The 16,850-nt window shown below is 61.9% G+C and overlaps 2 protein-coding genes across 2 annotated transcripts; one reads left to right on the top strand and one right to left on the bottom strand.

Annotated features, from left to right (window-relative positions):
* Positions 1-1,558: 1,558 nt before the first annotated feature.
* Positions 1,559-6,036, top strand: GPR37L1 (G protein-coupled receptor 37 like 1). Its single transcript, XM_081123973.1, has 2 exons — positions 1,559-2,320; positions 4,643-6,036. The coding sequence occupies exons 1-2, from the start codon at positions 1,688-1,690 to the stop codon at positions 5,450-5,452; spliced, it is 1,443 nt and encodes a 480-aa protein (XP_080980099.1). The 5' UTR covers positions 1,559-1,687; the 3' UTR covers positions 5,453-6,036.
* A 2,840-nt stretch (positions 6,037-8,876) lies between these two features.
* ARL8A (ARF like GTPase 8A) lies at positions 8,877-16,700 on the bottom strand. The gene is made up of 7 exons (XM_081124129.1): positions 16,428-16,700; positions 11,967-12,047; positions 11,765-11,838; positions 10,685-10,778; positions 10,478-10,545; positions 10,219-10,289; positions 8,877-9,898 (listed from the first exon to the last, which is right to left on the bottom strand). The coding sequence occupies exons 1-7, from the start codon at positions 16,548-16,550 to the stop codon at positions 9,849-9,851; spliced, it is 561 nt and encodes a 186-aa protein (XP_080980255.1). The 5' UTR covers positions 16,551-16,700; the 3' UTR covers positions 8,877-9,848.
* Between the last annotated feature and the right edge of the window lie 150 nt (positions 16,701-16,850).

Genomic DNA, 16,850 nt, shown 5'->3' with positions numbered 1-16,850 from the left:
GCCCCCCCTGCATTCTTTTGTGCTGAGGCTGGCAGCCTGGGTCAGGGCATCAGGGCAGGAAAGCAGAAAGGACGCTGCCAGGGCACCTGGCAATGAATAATCTACTTGTCCTGGCCAGGCTCCCCGAGGTGCGTGGTGTCAGCCACTGAGGGTGGGAGGCTCGGGGCAGGACCCTGGCTCTACCCCACCTCCCAGATAGTCACCACCTGATCCCCCTGCAGTTCTAGTCCAGGGCTCGCTGTCCCCGCCAGCCCCAGGGCTTCCAAACCAGGTCCCCACCACAGAGGGTCCTCCAGTTGCCTGAGGGGAACATCTCACTAGAGTTTTCAGTCGGGAGGAGGCGAGGGTGTCAGGGACTCGGGTGCCCTGCCACAGGGGATCCGCCGGGATCCAGTGTCCTAACTCCCCTAGTCTGGTGCCAGCTGCAGGCCAGGGGGACATCCCTGTCCAGGCCTAGCACCCTGACAGAAGACAGGGTTGCCCAGAATTTGCCCCCCGGTCTGTCTGGCAGCTGCCTGCCTCTCTGTGCTTCCATCTCCAAGTCTGTAAATGAATGTAATGATGGTGCCGGCCTAGGAGGTGGCTGTGAGGATGGGATGAGTCACCACAGCCAACAGCTCACACTCCAGTGTGCTCACGGTGGGCCGGGTAGTGTTGCAGTGGCTTACGTAGGCGTCCCCGTGGGACAGAAGGGAAACACAGGACAGAGGGGTGAAGCAAGTGGAGAAGTCTCACACACACACAGCGAGAAAGGCGCAGAGCCACTGAGGTCTCATTCCCAGCTGGTGGGAGCCCGCACACGGAATCGCCCGACGCAAGGTCCGGTCTCACGGTCCTGGGTGGCACCCACATCTGTCCGGGGCCTCCCGCGTCCAGTGTCAGGGGACAGCCGCAGACTCTGTACCACCTCAGTACGTTTTCTGTTACCAGTGCTGGGGAAATTCTGAGGGATGGGAATGGGGAATTCCTGGGACCTTGCAGACACTCCCAAGAGCAGGAGCCTGGCCTCCCGCGCATCTCTCCAAATTAGGGACCTGCCTGAGCCTGGTCCAGAGAGGGGGAGGGGTTTTCCTAGAAGCAGAAGCTGAGACAGGAGCGGAGCCTTGGGGGACCCACGGGGAGCGCCCTCAGGAGTGAGTGATGTGGGGGCCCATCCCCCTCACACTCGGTGTCCTGGGTGCAGAGGTCTGGGGGCTGGGCCAGCTAGTGGGAGAGTTAGGATGGTGGACTGAAGCTCCGTAACTCGTCACTGAACATCTGCTTCCACCTAGTGGCCTCTGATATTCCAGCTGTCCCCACAGAACCGAGGAAGCCTAGGTCCAGCAGAGCAGCCCCCTCTCAGGGGTCAGAGTTCACCGAGGCTTCGGTGGCTGGAGCAGATGGGCTCTGAGGGCTGGAGCAGATGGCCTCTGAGGGCCCACGGGTCTGACATGCTCTTGCCCTGTGGGGGGTGAGAAGCAGTGTCCTGCAGGGCAGCAAAGAGCGCCCTGTGTCCAGCAGAGGGCCCTGCCCAGCCCGTGGCTGGCAGGGTGGGAGGGAGCGGCTCAGGGCCACTGGAGAGGCTGGTGATGCCAGACGCCTGCCTGGGGGCGGACCAAGCGGCCAGCTGCCTCTCTCAAGTCCTTGGGCACTGGGTCCCCTGCCCTCACCTGCTCTCCGCAGGGCAGCCGCCTCCTGCTCGTTGGCCATGCGGTGGCTGTGGCCGCTGGCCATCTCTCTGGCCATGGTGTCGGCCACGGGGCTGAGCATTGTCTCTGGGGCCGCCCCCCTGCACTGGGGCAGGCTCCCAGCAGAGGCCCCGGAACAGATCCGCCGGCCCAAGAGGGGCGCCGAGGATGAGGAGCCCAGGGGGGTGCAGCAATATGTGCCCGAGGAGTGGGCCGATTTCCCCCGGCCCTTCCGCCCTGCTGGCCTGCAGCCCACCGAGCCCCTGGTGGCCACCAGCCCCCACCCAGACGACGCCGGTGGGGACGCCCCAGGCCGCGGGCCGGAGCCGCGGGGCAATCTGACAGGGGTGCCTGGCCAGAGGTTGCGGATGCAGAACCCACTGTACCCGGTGACCGAAAGCTCCTACGGCGCCTACGCGGTCATGCTGCTGGCCTTGGTGGTGTTCGCCGTGGGCATCGTGGGCAACCTGGCTGTCATGTGCGTCGTCTGGCACAGCTACTACCTGAAGAGCGCCTGGAACTCCATCCTGGCCAGCCTGGCCCTCTGGGACTTCCTGGTCCTGTTCTTCTGCCTCCCCATCGTCATCTTCAACGAGGTCACCAAGCAGAGGCTGCTGGGGGATGTCTCCTGCCGGGCCGTGCCCTTCCTGGAGGTGAGCGGGGTACGGCCTCGGGGCTCAGTCCACCATCCGGCCGCTGAAAGGGGGGGTGTGGGCACGCGACCCTGGGGCCTGGAGCTCGGTCTTGCTGTTTGTCCTGCAAACCAGGCAAGGAGACAAATAGGGAACTGGCGCCGGGGGACTCTCGGGTGAAGTGGAGCTTCAGCCCGGTGTCCACCGTGGGAGCCACTCAAGGTGGGCTGTGTCCCTGCTCTGTATTTTGTGCCATCTGCTGCCGTCTTTCCACCTCGGACACTGCTCTGTCCTTTGGGTGTCTTTCTCTCCCCTGTGCCCCCGGCCGTTGCCCCTTCTTTATCCCAATATCCTGCCTCCCATCGTGGTGTCTGAAGGGAGACCCCTCAATGTCCTACAGACCCCCCAGATCAACCCCTGTCCGGCCCCCATGAATGCAGGCACCAGGAGGAAGGAGCCGTCCTCACCAGCACCCTCCTCAACCCTCTCAGAAAGAGACCTGGGCCGGGGGGCTGCAGCCGGGGAGGGGGCTCTGTCACTGACACTCTGGTTATCGCTGGGCCAGTCACACCCCCCTCCAGTTTCCTCATCTCCCACTGGTCTGGTCTGCAGCCCTAAAGTGTCCCCTATCTCAGCCCCGGGAAGTTCCACATTCAGACAAGCACACGGTGTTGATGGACGTGTGGGTCACGGAGAGACAGATTAGTCAGAAATAAACCAACACGTGTTTCTGCCAGACACAGCCAGGCCCCGAGTCGGTGGAGAAATAGAAAAACGCAAGCAGCGGGTTAAGGTTTGGTTTTGGGGCGTCGTCAGGGGGCCTGGAGTGACAGGCCGCCCGCGGAGGCTGAGAGTGATGCTGTGTGACGTGCCGCCTGGGTGAAGAACCGGGGTCAGGCGACAGATAACAGGTGCTTCCCCAGCTCTGTCCAAGTCGCTGCCCATCAGCGACGACTTCATATTTGGAGTGATTTTCTGAGGCTTGGCATCTGGCCCAGCCCTTTCCTTCCTTCCCTCCCAGCCCAGGGAGACCCCCGGGGGTGGTCCTGAGGACTCAAAGGAGACCCTAGAATGGGGGCCTTGGAATCACAGTCATGTCGATGCTCAGCGCCCCGGAGAGTGATGAGAGGTTAGGCAGGACTTCGGAGCCGAGCAGACAGGATGAGAGACCAGGCCCCGGCCCTCACAAGCCGAGTGACATATAAATTACTTATCCTGGCCCAAGCCTCAATGTACTCATCTGTAAATTGGGATGGTGATGATTGTAATAACTATCTGAATTAATTCTTGAAGGATTAAGTGGTGCTTAGCGTAAAGTGCTTAGAATGAAAAGAATTCAATAGATGGTGGTTTTTCCTGGGAGTGGTCAGGTGGGGAGAGCACACACATGGACCCGTGTCTGCAACGTGGCCGGCTGGTCCGTGAAGGCCTGGCCCTGCCTGACCATGGGTCTCAGCACACCTGGTATGTAGGCTCTGGGTGAAAATCCAGGGGCAAAATTCAAGGCCGCTGAACACTTTTATGGGAGGGGGGGAAATCTCAGGAATTACACTTGAGATATCTTATGAGATGCAGGGAGAAGGGGAGAGAGCTGATGATTTTGCCAAAGCCCGAGGCCGCCCCTGCAGGGGATTGGGGACATCTCACAAAGAACGTCCAGTGGCAGAGCTAATAATCTGGGGACCGTATCCCCCAGCCAGAGAGGGTGGAGTGTGGACAGAGGGGGATCCAAGCACAGTCCCTGTGTGGTCCGCATCCTCTGGCAGCTCCGGAGGCCCTTCTCTCTTTATTGTCTCTGGCACTTTCTCCTTGGCTGCCCTGGCATCTTCCTCTTGGCTCATGAGGCGATTTTCCTGTGGGCTCAGTGAGCAGCCCATGGGGAGGGTGGGCGAGTTCGTGACCTCACGCCGCCAAGCCGGGGCTTCTCCGGACAGGGCGAGAGTGAGCATGTGAGTGTGTGTTTGTGAGCGTCTGTGTGAGCCATGTTCTCGGAGACGACGCGTTTGAGCGTAACGGGGGCAGGGATGGGAGGCCCTGCAAAGAACAGAACTTCTGAGCCTCGGTGTGGACTCTCCCTTGGAGGTGCTTTCCAAGTCTCAGGAGCACGAGCGTCTGAGGGGCCCACTCTCACCCCCCAGCCTCAGAGGCCAGGACCCCTGCGCGTGGACCTCAGCGCTGACCCCACAGGTCGCTCATCCTGCCCGAGCACAGTTTCCTCCTCTGAAGGTGGCTGATCGTGAGGATCTAATGACTGTTACCACCACCCCCGACACTCACTGCTCAGCCCCGCTGGCTAAGCCCCCGGTCTGACCGTGGCTTCCCTCTTCCTCCCCATCTGCCCAGGTCTCCTCTCTGGGGGTCACCACCTTCAGCCTCTGCGCCCTGGGCATCGACCGCTTCCACGTGGCCACCAGCACGCTGCCCAAGGTGCGGCCCATCGAGCGGTGCCAGTCCATCCTGGCCAAGCTGGCCGTCATCTGGGTGGGCTCCATGACGCTGGCTGTGCCCGAGCTCCTGCTGTGGCAGCTGGTGCAGGAGCCCTCCCCCGCTGCGGGCACCGTGGACTCGTGCGTCATGAAGCCCTCGGCCAGCCTGCCCGAGTCCCTCTACTCGCTGGTGATGACCTATCAGAACGCCCGCATGTGGTGGTACTTCGGCTGCTACTTCTGCCTGCCGGTCCTCTTCACGGTCACCTGCCAGCTGGTGACGTGGCGCGTGCGGGGCCCACCGGGGAGGAAGCCGGAGTGCCGGGCGGGCAAGCACGAGCAGTGCGAGAGCCAGCTTAACAGCACCGTGATGGGCCTGACCGTGGTCTACGCCCTGTGCACGCTGCCCGAGAACGTCTGCAACATCGTGCTTGCCTACCTGTCCTCTGAGCTCACCCGCCAGACCCTGGGCCTGCTGGGCCTTGTCACCCAATTCTCCACCTTCTTCAAGGGGGCTGTCACCCCCGTGCTCCTGCTGTGCGTCTCCCGGCCCCTGGGCCGGGCCTTTCTCGACTGTTGCTGCTGCTGCTGTGAGGAGTGCGGTGGGACGGAGGCCGCGGCCGCCCCCGGCTCGGACAGCAAGCTCAAGACGGAGATGTCGTCCTCTATCTACTTCCACAAGCCCAGGGAGTCGCCCCCGCTCCTGCCCCTGGGCACGCCTTGCTGAGGCTGGGCCCCAGGGAGGCCCGGGAGAGGGGCGAGTGGGCAGCCCGTCTGGGGTGTCTGTCCCCACGGGTCTGGCTTTTCTGCCCGTCTTGCTGTCCAGAGGTGGACTGGGTTCCTCGGGTTGAGGCTCGGCGTGTCTGAGCCCCCTCCCCGAGCAGGGCCTTCCCTGTCTGTCACTCTGAGGGGCCTTCCTGTCCTTGGGTGGACAGTGATGCTTGTAGGTCCTTAGAACAGCCTGGAAACTCTCAGTCCTACCAGCTGGGAGCCAGAAGTTCAGCTGGTTCCAGCCCCCTCCCCCGTGTCATGAAGCCTGGAACACTCCAGGTGCACTGTCTCTAAGCATCCTCTCCCCCCCTGCTCGTCCTGGAATAGGGGGCTCTTTGGGGAGCAGCCCAACTTGGCTCATCTCTGGACCCGATCCACCCCAGCCCGGACCCTTCCTCCTGGCACCGTCTCTTCTTCCGAAAGCTTCCCTTCCCTTCCCTTCCTCCTCTGATGTGCCCTGGGTCACCCTGTCCCCACCCCCCTCGTTAGGTGCTCCCCCCTAGAAGGCCTTTCGTGAAAAACAATAAACTAGGTAGAACTACCCCTGTGCCCACTGGACTTCCTTGTGCCACATCTTGGCGGCACTCAGGCACACCTGGGCCTTCCCCAGGTGAACAGTGCCCAGTGGGGGACTCCTGGACGCCTTTGGCCCTCCCTGTCTAGACCTGTGGCCCGATGGCTTTAGAGGGGCAGAGTGGATGGACGGCCCTAAGTCCAGCTGTCCCTGGAAGTCAGAGGGCTGCCAGCGTATGTCCTCTGGAGCCCCCGCCTCTGCTCCCTCTCTCCACAAAGCCCCTATTCGAGGGACACCGGCAGCCACCCCTCCGTGAGCCCCTCTGAGAGCCCCTCTTGTTACTTAGGACGACGGCATTGCATCTGCCTCTCCCCTGCCTGCCCCCTACCTCCCCTTCCCACGGAGGGGGCTCCACCCCAGGCCCCTGCAGCTCTTTCTGCTGGTCCTGCCCTGGGAATCCCTCCTCCTCTGGAGGCCTTAGCCCTGTTTGGGCCCAGAGAACTGGCACAAGAGACTCCAGAAGGGATGCTCAGCCCAGGCCACCAACCACTCCCTGCCCCAGAAGTCCAGCTGTCTTCAGAACCACCGGCCTGGTCGGCAGGGCGGCTCTGGGACCCACCAGATGCACCTAGGACATCTGCTTGGGGCCTCAGAGGGGCCCTGGGAGGCGTCTTCTCCTCTGACTGCCCCTCCCACACCCCTTGTCCTCAGCCTGCCCTGCACCCAAGCCTCCCCCCCACTCTCCCGGGATCTTAACAGTCTTGTTCTTGCTCCCTGGCACCCACCCCCAGGCCTGTGACGCCAGGAGGGAGGGCGGCCGTTGCTAGGTGATGGCCGCCTGGCGCACTCGCTGTGCTGGGAAGGACACCCACCCATTCCTCAGCGGGCCTGTTGCCACAGCGACTGAAGCCCTAGCTTTGTCTGTAGAGACTTAAGATGGGGGGGGCAGGTTGGACAGGGGGCCAAGGGCAGGCCTGTGTTTCCTCCACACCCCCTCCCCCCAGTCCTAGATGCCCAGTGATGGAGCAGGGGGGTCAGGGTGACCTGAGGTGAAGTCTGGGATCTGGACAGAGCTGGGGATGGAGGGCGGGGGACCGGGCAGGGGGGGACCCCCTCAGCATCCTGTTTGGGGGCCTCTTCCACAAAGGACACCCTCTGCCTCTGTGGCTGGCTGGCCAGCTCAGAGCTGAGGGGGGAGGTGGGGGCTCCAAGGCCCTGCTCCCACCACCGCCCCTGCCTGCCAGTGGGCCAGCTGGACCTTGGGAAAGAGCCACTGTCTCTCCGCCTGGACCGACTGGGGAACAATGTGGCATTTGTTGCTCAGGGGTCCCAGGCTTGGCACACTAGTGGGCAGTAGATGTGAGCTGGGCACTGATATTCTCTGGGCAGACTCTGGAGAGAAGCCCTCAGACCCTGGTGTTGGGTGGGAGGGGGCGGCCCACGGAACCCCACAGCTCGAGGGTGGGGGACCTTGCTCTTGGTGACAGTCGCCTCACTTCAGTCAGCTGGACGCAGTCACCGCAAGTCTCTGCCCAGCTTTACCATCTGAGTAGTGGTGATGCCTCCCTCCCTAGGACTTGTCATTCGGTGGGACAGGAACAGGGGAAGCACCCGGGGGACCCTGGCTCCTTCCTTCCCTTCGGGACTTCGGTTCTGCAGAACTAGAGCTGGCCTGGCCTGGGAGGCCAGTCACTCACCTGGGTGTGGAAAGGGACAGTGACATGTGACATGCCCCAAATGCGACCATTCACACAGATGCCAGTCTGTTCCCTGTGGCTGAACTAGGCATCTGCTGTGTGCAGGCCCTGGGCTAGGATGTCTTACCTCAAACCTCACCCTTCCTGGAGGACAGGGGCAGAGAAATTCAGGGCAGCCCCGAAACAGCCCCAGTCCTGCTCCTCAGGCTCCATGCCAGGGCAACGCCTGTCACTAGGAAAGGGCAGGGGACAGCCTGACCCCAGCTTCAACCTCCTCACGGGGGGGGGGCATATTTTTAGGAAGGCACCCTAAAATCATTGAGCTCTGTTTACCAAATTCTACCCAGATGTTCTCCAAAATCCTCTGGCCGTGAGGACATCCTCCCAGGCAGGCCACCTCTGTGCCAGCTCCGATGACCAGCAGACGCCTGGGGGGGGGGGAGCCCGGGAGGGGCTTGCACAGCTGGTGCAGCTCAGAGCCAACAGGGCAGGCTCTGGCCAGAGCCCCGAACTGGAGGGGAGGCAGCTCCGCCTTCCCGCAGGGGCAGGTGAGGGGACCAGTGTTCTGCAGGGGCCGGCGCGCTTCCACTGCGAGGGGGAGGCGGGGGAGGCGGAGCAGGGGAGAGGCGGGCCTTCCTGTGAAACTGGGTCAAGATGGCCTCGGATTTGGGTGAGCAGGGCCGGCAGCTGCGGGCTGCGAGGAGGGGCACACAGGCTGGGGTGGGTGGGAGGGAAGGCAGCTGGAAGTGGGCAGAGGAGTGAGGGTGCAGCCCCTCCTGGGAGGACAGAGGCCCCCAGGCTCTGCCCTGAGGACAGTTAGCTGGCTCCAGCCCAACCTGGGCTGCGGATGAGGTCCTGGCCTGGCTGTAAGGAAACAGGCCCCGTCCCTTTGCCATGAGGATGCCCCAGGTGGTTCCTTAAACAAGCCCCTGAGCTCCACTTGGCAGCTGCAAGCTCCCAGCTGGGCCCACAGGGTCGGACTGGAGACAGGGGAGGCGGGCCAGGGCCCGGCACACGTTCGGATGTGTCCCGTAAAACGCTATTGTGAGCCGTGGGAGCTAGTGCCTCCTTCCCCGAGGCTGCTGGTGCCTGTGGGTAGGGGGTGCTGGTGGTCCCCCCCCACCATGTTTGCCGTCTATGGAAAATCAGCGGCACCACACCCCCCAGCATAAAATTGCTAATTTATTCATGTTGTTGTTGTTAGGAGGCAAAAAAAATGTACAGTTACAAGAATCATTTTCCAAACAGAGGTTAAGTATGAGCTGAAAAGTATAAAAAAGGAATGGGACCATCACTTTACAAATCATTAAATTAAACAAACAAACAAACACAAAACCCAGAGAGCCAACCCCCATGCCGAGGCCTCTCCTTGTGCAGACTCTGCAAAACGAGAACAGAAAGTGAGGTGCCCGTGGGGGTGGGGGCCTGGGAGGGGCAGGGGCTGCAGGAGATGGGCACCGGTGGGCGCTGGGCTCCTGCCCCTGGGCCTGGTGGTCTGGGCAGCTGCTGTGCCTCGGGCCCCGTGAGGCTGGGGGCAGAGAGGGGCGCCTCTGGGGGCTCCATCAGCATGTGACATGCAAGCAGGGATAGCCAGACTGGGAAGCGGGAATGCACAGGACCTGGGACGGTCACCAGTGCCCAGGCTGGTACCTGCCCCAGGTGTTGGCCTCCACTTTCCCTGACCTGGGCCAGACGGCAACCCTTCCTCCCCTCCAGGCCGCCCCTCCCAGATCCCGACTGGCCCCTGCAGCATCGAATGGTTGATTTTAGTCTTTGCTTAAATTAAAAAATTAAAATATATATACATATATATACTGTACACACAGGACAATAACAGAAGAGTGTTGAAAAGGGACAGGAGAGGGCGGGGGCTGGGGGCCAGGGCTGTTGAGAGAGGAGGAAGCAGGGCAGGTAAGGGACCAAGGGAGAGGGGACTGTTAGGGGACCAGAGGGAGCAATTTATTTTACAATAAAAACAGGAGTTCAAACCTCAGCAGAACAGGACTCTGGGATCCCCAGAGGGCCCCTCCCCACACCAGTGATGAGGGGTGGGCTTAGGGGGGATGGCGGGGTAGGCGGGCAGGGAGCTCGGCTTCAGGTTTGGATGGTGGGTCCCTGGTCCGAGGGGGAGGGCTGCAGTCTCAGCTTCTCCGTGACTTCGAGTGTTGAATAAGCCACTGTAGGGTGATGTCTGGGTGGGGCACAAGAGAGAAGGTGACAGGGCTTCCCGTGCTAAGAACCCCTGGGGAGGCCCAGAAACACCTGGGGGAGTGACATCAGCCCAGGGCTCCCCCCAAACTGCAGCCAGGCTCAACCCTAAGGGCTCAAAGCCCAGAGCCATCCAGCTCGGAACGGCCCTAGACAGGTGGCAGGGGCGTCTGGGTGCTAAGAGTCAGAGTAGGAGGGAGCCTGGGAGCCAAGGCACTAAATCACCCAGAAGGACCTCTCCCTTCCTCCCCTGCCCCTAACTGCCTAGAACTAGAAGGGCTGGCGACCCCCGAGCCCACGCACCAATGTTGTCTTTTTCTTTGCAGGAGATGGAGTAGCAGCAGATCTCTCGGTCCTGGATGGCAGACAGATTCCTGGGAGGGAACCAGAGAGGAATCTGCCCAGGGCCTGGGGCTGGAACCCCGGGGAGGGAGGCTCCCAGGCAGGTGGGCTCTGCTGCCACCGTGAGGCCAGGCCTGAGAGCCGCAGCTCGCCGGCCGGCTCTCAGGTGCCTGGGGATTTGGGGAGCAGGGAGGAAGGACAGAGAAATCACCAGGCTCACATTTTCTCAATCAGTTCCTTCTCATCCAAAGCTCCTGGGAGGTCTCGCTTGTTTCCCAGGACTAACACCTGCAGAGAAGAGAGGGTAGGCCCAGGTCCAGGGCGGCCGTGGCCAGGCTTCTACCTGCCTCCCACCCCACGTGTCCCCAGTCGCCCGGTGACTCGGGCTCCCTGCCCTCCCACCCCATCGGGCGGGCGGGCGGCTGACCGGGATCCCCTGCAGTTGGGGCTTGTCCAGCAGGTTGTGCAGCTCATTCTTGGAGGCCTCAATCTTCTCCTGGTCAGCGGCGTCCACCATGTACCTGGGGAAGACAGGGGGGGGGGCCGAGCATGACACCACAGGCTGAGGCGGAGGCGCAGGAGCTGCAGCCTGGAGCAGAAAACCTCTGTGCCCGCCTGGCGGCCTCTGGCTCTCTGGGCCACTGGGCCTGGCAGGGGCTCCGGGACCGTTTCCTGGATTGACAGACCTGCAGGCACTCCAGGGGCCTCAGCATCCTGTCCTCCAAAGCCCCCTCTAGTGGCAGAGCTGGGGCCCTTTAGGATTAGCTGGGAGCCCCCCCGCCCCCCCTCAAGTGACCCTCTGATCTTTCCATGGGAAGGCTGAGGGAACAAAGCAAAGGCAAGGCCGGGAGGTTTTCTCCCAGTGAGATCTCTTAAAAGTCAGGCTAGAAACAATGGAAGCTGAACTTCTGTTTGGGATATACATACAGGGTAACTATTCAATTTTTCTTTTTTTAATTCTTACCCAAGGATATTTTTTGCCATTGGTATTTTTAGAGAGAGTGGAAGGGAGGGAGGGGAGAGAGAGAGAGGAAGAGAAACATCGATGTGAGAGAGCCGCGTGGATTGGTTCCCTCCCTCGCGCACCCTGATGGGGGCTGGGGATCGAGCCTGCAACCCAGGTATGTGCCCTTGACCCAGAATCAAACCTGCGCCCCTTCCCTGCAGGGCTGATGCTCTAACCACTGCGCCACACCAGCCAGGACGGGTAATATTATTTAAACCACACAAAACCCAGGCCGGTGGTGATGGGGGTTGAGGGGGACGCAGGGAGACAGCGAGGCGGGCCGCACAGGTGCATCCGGCAGGTGCACGCTCTGCTTCTCCGATGGGCAGTGGGCGCCCAGAGCCTTTGCCAGCACCCAGAGACAGGGCAGGCTGTGCTGAGGCAGCTGGTTGAGAACCAGGATTACGGCGAATCAGCTCTGTGCCCGGCCCTGCAGGCGGCGAGGCCCGGAGTGGGGGGGACGACCGGGGGAGGCTGGAGTCGCGACCCCTGCGCACTTACACAATGGCACTCACTCCGCGGCAATAGCGCTCCCACATGCTGCGGAAGCGGGGCTGTCCCCCGATGTCCCAGAGCTGGGCGAAAAGAGGGTGCAGTGGTCTCAGCGGCAGGCAGGCAGGCAACCAAACCCTCCTGCCTCCCAGGCCCCCCACCCCCTGACCGGGGCTCCCCCGCTCCCCGGTCCCCCTCCCTCCGCGCCCACCTTGATGGTCACGTTCCCCTTGGTGATCTTGCGCATGTTGAACCCCACGGTGGGGATCATGTCCTCATTGAACTGTCCTGACTGGAGGGAAAAGTCAGGATTGGACACGGGGCAAAAATGGACAGGACCCGCATGCACCTCCCACAGGCAGAGACCAGGTCAGAGCTCCTCCGCCGTCCCCCTGCTGGTCATGCGGGTCATGGGGACCAGCTCAGGAGCATCCCCAGGCGTCCACCCCACACCTGGAGGTCTCCTGCGAATGAGGAGGCCCACAGGTCTCTCTACGTAGACCTGGAAGAAATTCTTCCATACGTCTGCCCAGTCTCCCTGCTGGCACAGAAGTCCCTCCCCTGGATCTGTCTCCAGCGGAGGAGTCCAGCGGCCAGCTGAAGGATCGGGAACAGGTCACGGGGAACAGTCAGGGGGTCGCGAGGGAAGCAGACATGTTTTCAGAGAAGTAGGAAATATTCAGGCCAAAATTTTGGGGGGTAAGTGAACCGGCCACCTCCCTCCCCCAAATGCAATTCTGGATCCTCACTGGTTTTGTCTCCTGTCCGGCCCTGCACTTGCTAGGATGGGCCATCCACACCCTGCAGGGTCTGTTTACTGTCCGTGTCCCCCTGAATGGAGACCTCCTTCCGGAGGGGACCCACATCCATGCTAACGAGATTAGCAAATGTTGCTGCACAGTTAGAAGTTGACTGTAATTCTGTTTCCTGGAACCCATTCTCAAACTCAAATCATTTTCGTTTCTCCCCTCGAAATCGTCTACAGGATCTAGACTGAGGCCTCACGCAAGGCCAGACCACACTCCCTCCAGGCCATCTCCACGTTTCTGTGTAAAACCCTCCCACGTGCCCCCGGATGGAGGCTGGGGCTGGCTCAACCCGGTCCCAGGTCCCTGAAGGTGACAGCCTTGTTCCTCTACACCCCACTTTCTTCTCCCAGGTGGTAGGAATAATTCATCTCAGGTCATGTAAAGAGGTGGGGCTCTGACCATTAGCGAGGTGTAGGAGATGCTGGTGTCATCTTCAGAGCCCGTGAGCCTGCCACCCGGGCTCCCCTCTGACTGAGAGCACCCAGATTCCCTCTAATCTGTAGGGATCCTCCAACTCATTCAGGCCCTGGGGTGTGAGGACCGGGAGCCCAGGACTCCTGTTTGCATGGGCTTCGGAGACTCCTGACCCCGGCACTGCATGACATGTGTGCACAACCTTTGTCCCCGTGTGTCCTTCTCTGGGGAAAGGGCCTCTAAGTTCTATCCCATATCAAAAGGGCCCAAGAGCCCTTAAAGGTCAGGAATCACTGAGGAAAAGAGAGGTGCCCTTAAGGAGCTGCTCCTGTTCTGGCTGAGTGGGGACAGCCACACGTCCTATAATCACCCAAATCCCAGTTGGGTGCCAGGCGAGGCGAGGCACCTGCTGGACCAAGGTCCACTCTATCCCCACCCCAGCCGGTGAAGATGCTGAGCCCAGTTACCACTTACCTGCAGGGCCTGGGACAAGACACTCGGACCTCTGGGCCTCAGTGTTTCCTTCTATGAAATGGGGGCAGGGCTTTGGTTTCTAAAAGACTGGCCAATAAGAGTCACAAAAGCGTGGAAATGGTCGATAAGGCACAGGGACCCATCACTGCTTTCCAGAAACTAGAGGAGCCACGGGCTCCCGTGAAATGAAAAAGCGCAGCCCAACAGACGGGATCTCAGGCAAACGGGATGAACTGGTGCTAACTGGGAACCCGGCGAGGACTTCCCGTCCCCGCTCATGTCTCCTGTTCTCATAAGCTCTTTGCTGAAGGTCAGGAGTTACCCGCCGTCAACCACAGTCTAAAAGTATTAAGGGGGATAATTCCAGAAATACACTATTTGTAAGTTTTAAATCGCGCGCCGCTCTGAGTAGCATGAGGAAATCTCGAGCCATCCCGCTCTGTCCCGCCATGGTCATGAATCATCCCTTTGTCCAGAGTTTCCACGCTGCGCCAGCAAGACAGTAAGGTATTTTGAGAGCGAGAGACCGCATTCATCTAAGTTTGATTTCAGTATATGGTTATAATTGTTCTGTTTTATTATTAGTCATTGTTGCTCATCTCTTACTGTGCCTGGTTTATAAAGTAAACTTTATCGCAGGTGTGTACGTACAGGAAGAAACGTTGTAAAGATAGGGTTGGGTGTCACCCACGGTTTCAGGCATCCACCAGGGTCTGGGCACGTATCCCCCACAGGTAAGGGGGAACCACTGTGACCCTAAAGTCAGCTGGTCCAACCTCTCGTCTGCACCTTGAAGCCCCTCTCTGGCCCTTCCACCCTGGGCCGGCTCCCACTCTCCCAAAGTTCCCTATAGCAAGTCAGACATCTGTCTCCCTGTGACTCCCACCCTGTTCCTACGCCGTCCCCTTGGGCACCCCAAGGCACACTTTTAACTATCTGAGAGCAGCCCTCTCCTTTCCTTCAGGCAAAACACCCCCTACTTTCTAGCATCACGTTTTCTATAGATGAGTTTTAGGCTCCTAGACGCATTGTCTATAATTTTTTCCAGCTCATATTGGCCGGCTGGGAAGCTAGACTCATCGATTTAGTCTGTATTTACAGTCAGGCCTCACATAGTGAGAAAAAACAAAACAGAGGAAAAGCTGAGACAAACAGGCCAACAGCACAGGGACCAGAGAGGGAGTGACCAGACGCCGAACTCCCCTGCAGCCCGCGGGGTGGTTTTCCTGGGAAGCCCCTTTAAAGGGACATTTGCGTGCACTTTGGGATGTGTGCGTGGAAGGACGAATTTTCATATCAAAAGGGGGACGCATGGCCTGGGGAGGCGGACTGTCCCTGTCCATCCGACTCTCTCAACCCTGACAGTGGAATCTGTGACTTGGGTTCTGCTCCCGACCTGCCATAGCGACCCAGAGGGGACCCTCCTGACCCGGAAACCGAGCCACTGGGGTACCCGTGGAACCCTGTCCAGGAGCACGGCTTCAGTAATGCTCCATGAGAACTTCCTGGGGACTGAGGTGAGGGAGACACCTGGGCTCCCCCACCAGGGCAACAGCACCTTATATCTCCTCTTGGCCATACCCTGGAGGCATCTCCCAGATCCAATGCCTAGAAGCCCAGCCACCCAGGCCTGCTGGTTCAGGGTCAGGCACTGTGCCCGGCCAATGCCAAGCCTAACCGGTGGTGTCTGACTCCAGGGCCACAGCCTGGGTAGACGGGAGCGCAGGGGCCCATGTTAGGTCAGAAACCATCGTGCCAAAAACCCCCAGCGTGGGCCTGAAGATCCCGCCCAGGCACAGGAAGGGGCAGAGGTCATTTGCAGGGCAGAGTTTGAGAAAGGAAGCCAGTGTGCGGACCCGGTGACTACGGGGCACCTGTACCTCCCTTCAGCCTCAGGCGACAGACGCTCCCCCCTGGGACCGGTCAGGCACGGGGTCCCCAGGCTGGCAGGCCGCACTTCTTTGCTGACCTATCTCATCAGCATTTTTGGCCAGCCTCTGGCCAATCCACAATTCTCAGAATCCCCAGGTTGGGGGGCTGCGACCAGGTCCCCGGACAGTGGCAGCCCTGCCCCAACCCTCCTGAGCCCACAGCCCAGCCCATGCCGCCAGGCTGGGAAATGCAGGCCGCGGCCATTACTGCAGCCTCAGCTCACACCACAGGCTCCTCTTCCTCTTTTCATCCAAGACAGAGTTTAACTCCTTTCTGACCAGCCCCTCGCTCGGGCTCCCCACCGCCCACCTCGGCCTGGACTACGGAAAGCCCTCAGGGCCACCGCCTCCCGGGTCCCCAGGGTGGGCAGCGCCCCTCCAAGTCATCTCAGGTCCCCAGCACCTCCTCCTGCAACTTCTGAGCCCGGCGGAGCCTCCAAACTCCCCTCCCGGTGCCATCGCCACCCGGACCCCCGCCAGGTGCCCGCGCGCGCCCGGGAGAGGCCCGTGGGGAGGAGCCTGGGCCCCATCCAGGGCCTCAGCTGATTGCACTCCCCCCCGGGACACCTTCCCTCCCCCCAACAGCGCCGGGGGCTTCCTCTTCCGGCGACGAGGGGTTAAAGCCTCAGGGTGGGGCTGGCCTGGCCCCGGCCCCCTCCCAAGGCCCGCGGGGGGCCCGGGCCGCCACCCTGGGCGCGCGGGGCGCGCAGGCCCGGCACTTTCGCCCCGTCATGCCCCCTGGCGCGGGGGCGGGGGGCCGGGCGGCCGGGCGCGGCGGGCAGAGATCCCTCCGGCCTCGTGACCCTTCGGGCCGCCGGTCCCGGGCACCAGCCCTGCCCCTGGTTCCCCGGCCCCCGCCGTGCCATCCGCGCCGGGAGGGCAGAGCGGGTCGCGCGCGCCCGGGTCCCCACGGGCCGTGCTAGGCCCCAGGCGCCCGGCAGCCCCTCCCCGCGGCGACCCGGCTCCCCCGGGCGCGGCGGGCGGGGGGGGACAGGCCGAGCCCCGCGCCCCGCGCCCGCGCCCGCGCCCGCGCCCCCCGCGTACCGCGATCACGTTGACGAAGGTGGTCTTGCCCGAGTACTGCAGCCCGACCAGCGTGAGCTCCATCTCCTCCTTCCAGAACAGGGCCTTGAACCAGTCCAGCAGCTTGTTGAACAAAGCGATCATGGTCGCGGCGCTCGCGCTCGCCCGGGGCGGCCTGGGTGCGCCGGGTCCGCGGGGCTGCGCGGGACGACTCGCGGCCGGATCCGCTCGCCGCTGGGTGTGGCCTCGGCGCCTCCTCCGCCGCCGCCCCCCGCGCGCCCGGAGCCGAGCCGGGGCCGCGTCCTGCTCGCGCCCGAGCGCGCGCGCCTCCCGCCGGAGCGGGGCCGGGGCGGGGGCGCGGGGGGCGCGGGGCCCGCGGGCTGCGGGCCGGGCCTGACCCGCTGCGGCGCCCCGGCCACTTGGGGAACGAGGACTCGTTTTATT

The sequence above is a fragment of the Miniopterus schreibersii genome, assembly GCF_964146895.1.
Source record: "Miniopterus schreibersii genome assembly, chromosome: 21".
NCBI lineage: Eukaryota > Metazoa > Chordata > Mammalia > Chiroptera > Miniopteridae > Miniopterus > Miniopterus schreibersii.
Note: the sequence above shows the minus strand (reverse complement) of the source record. Positions and strands in the feature narration are given on the sequence as shown.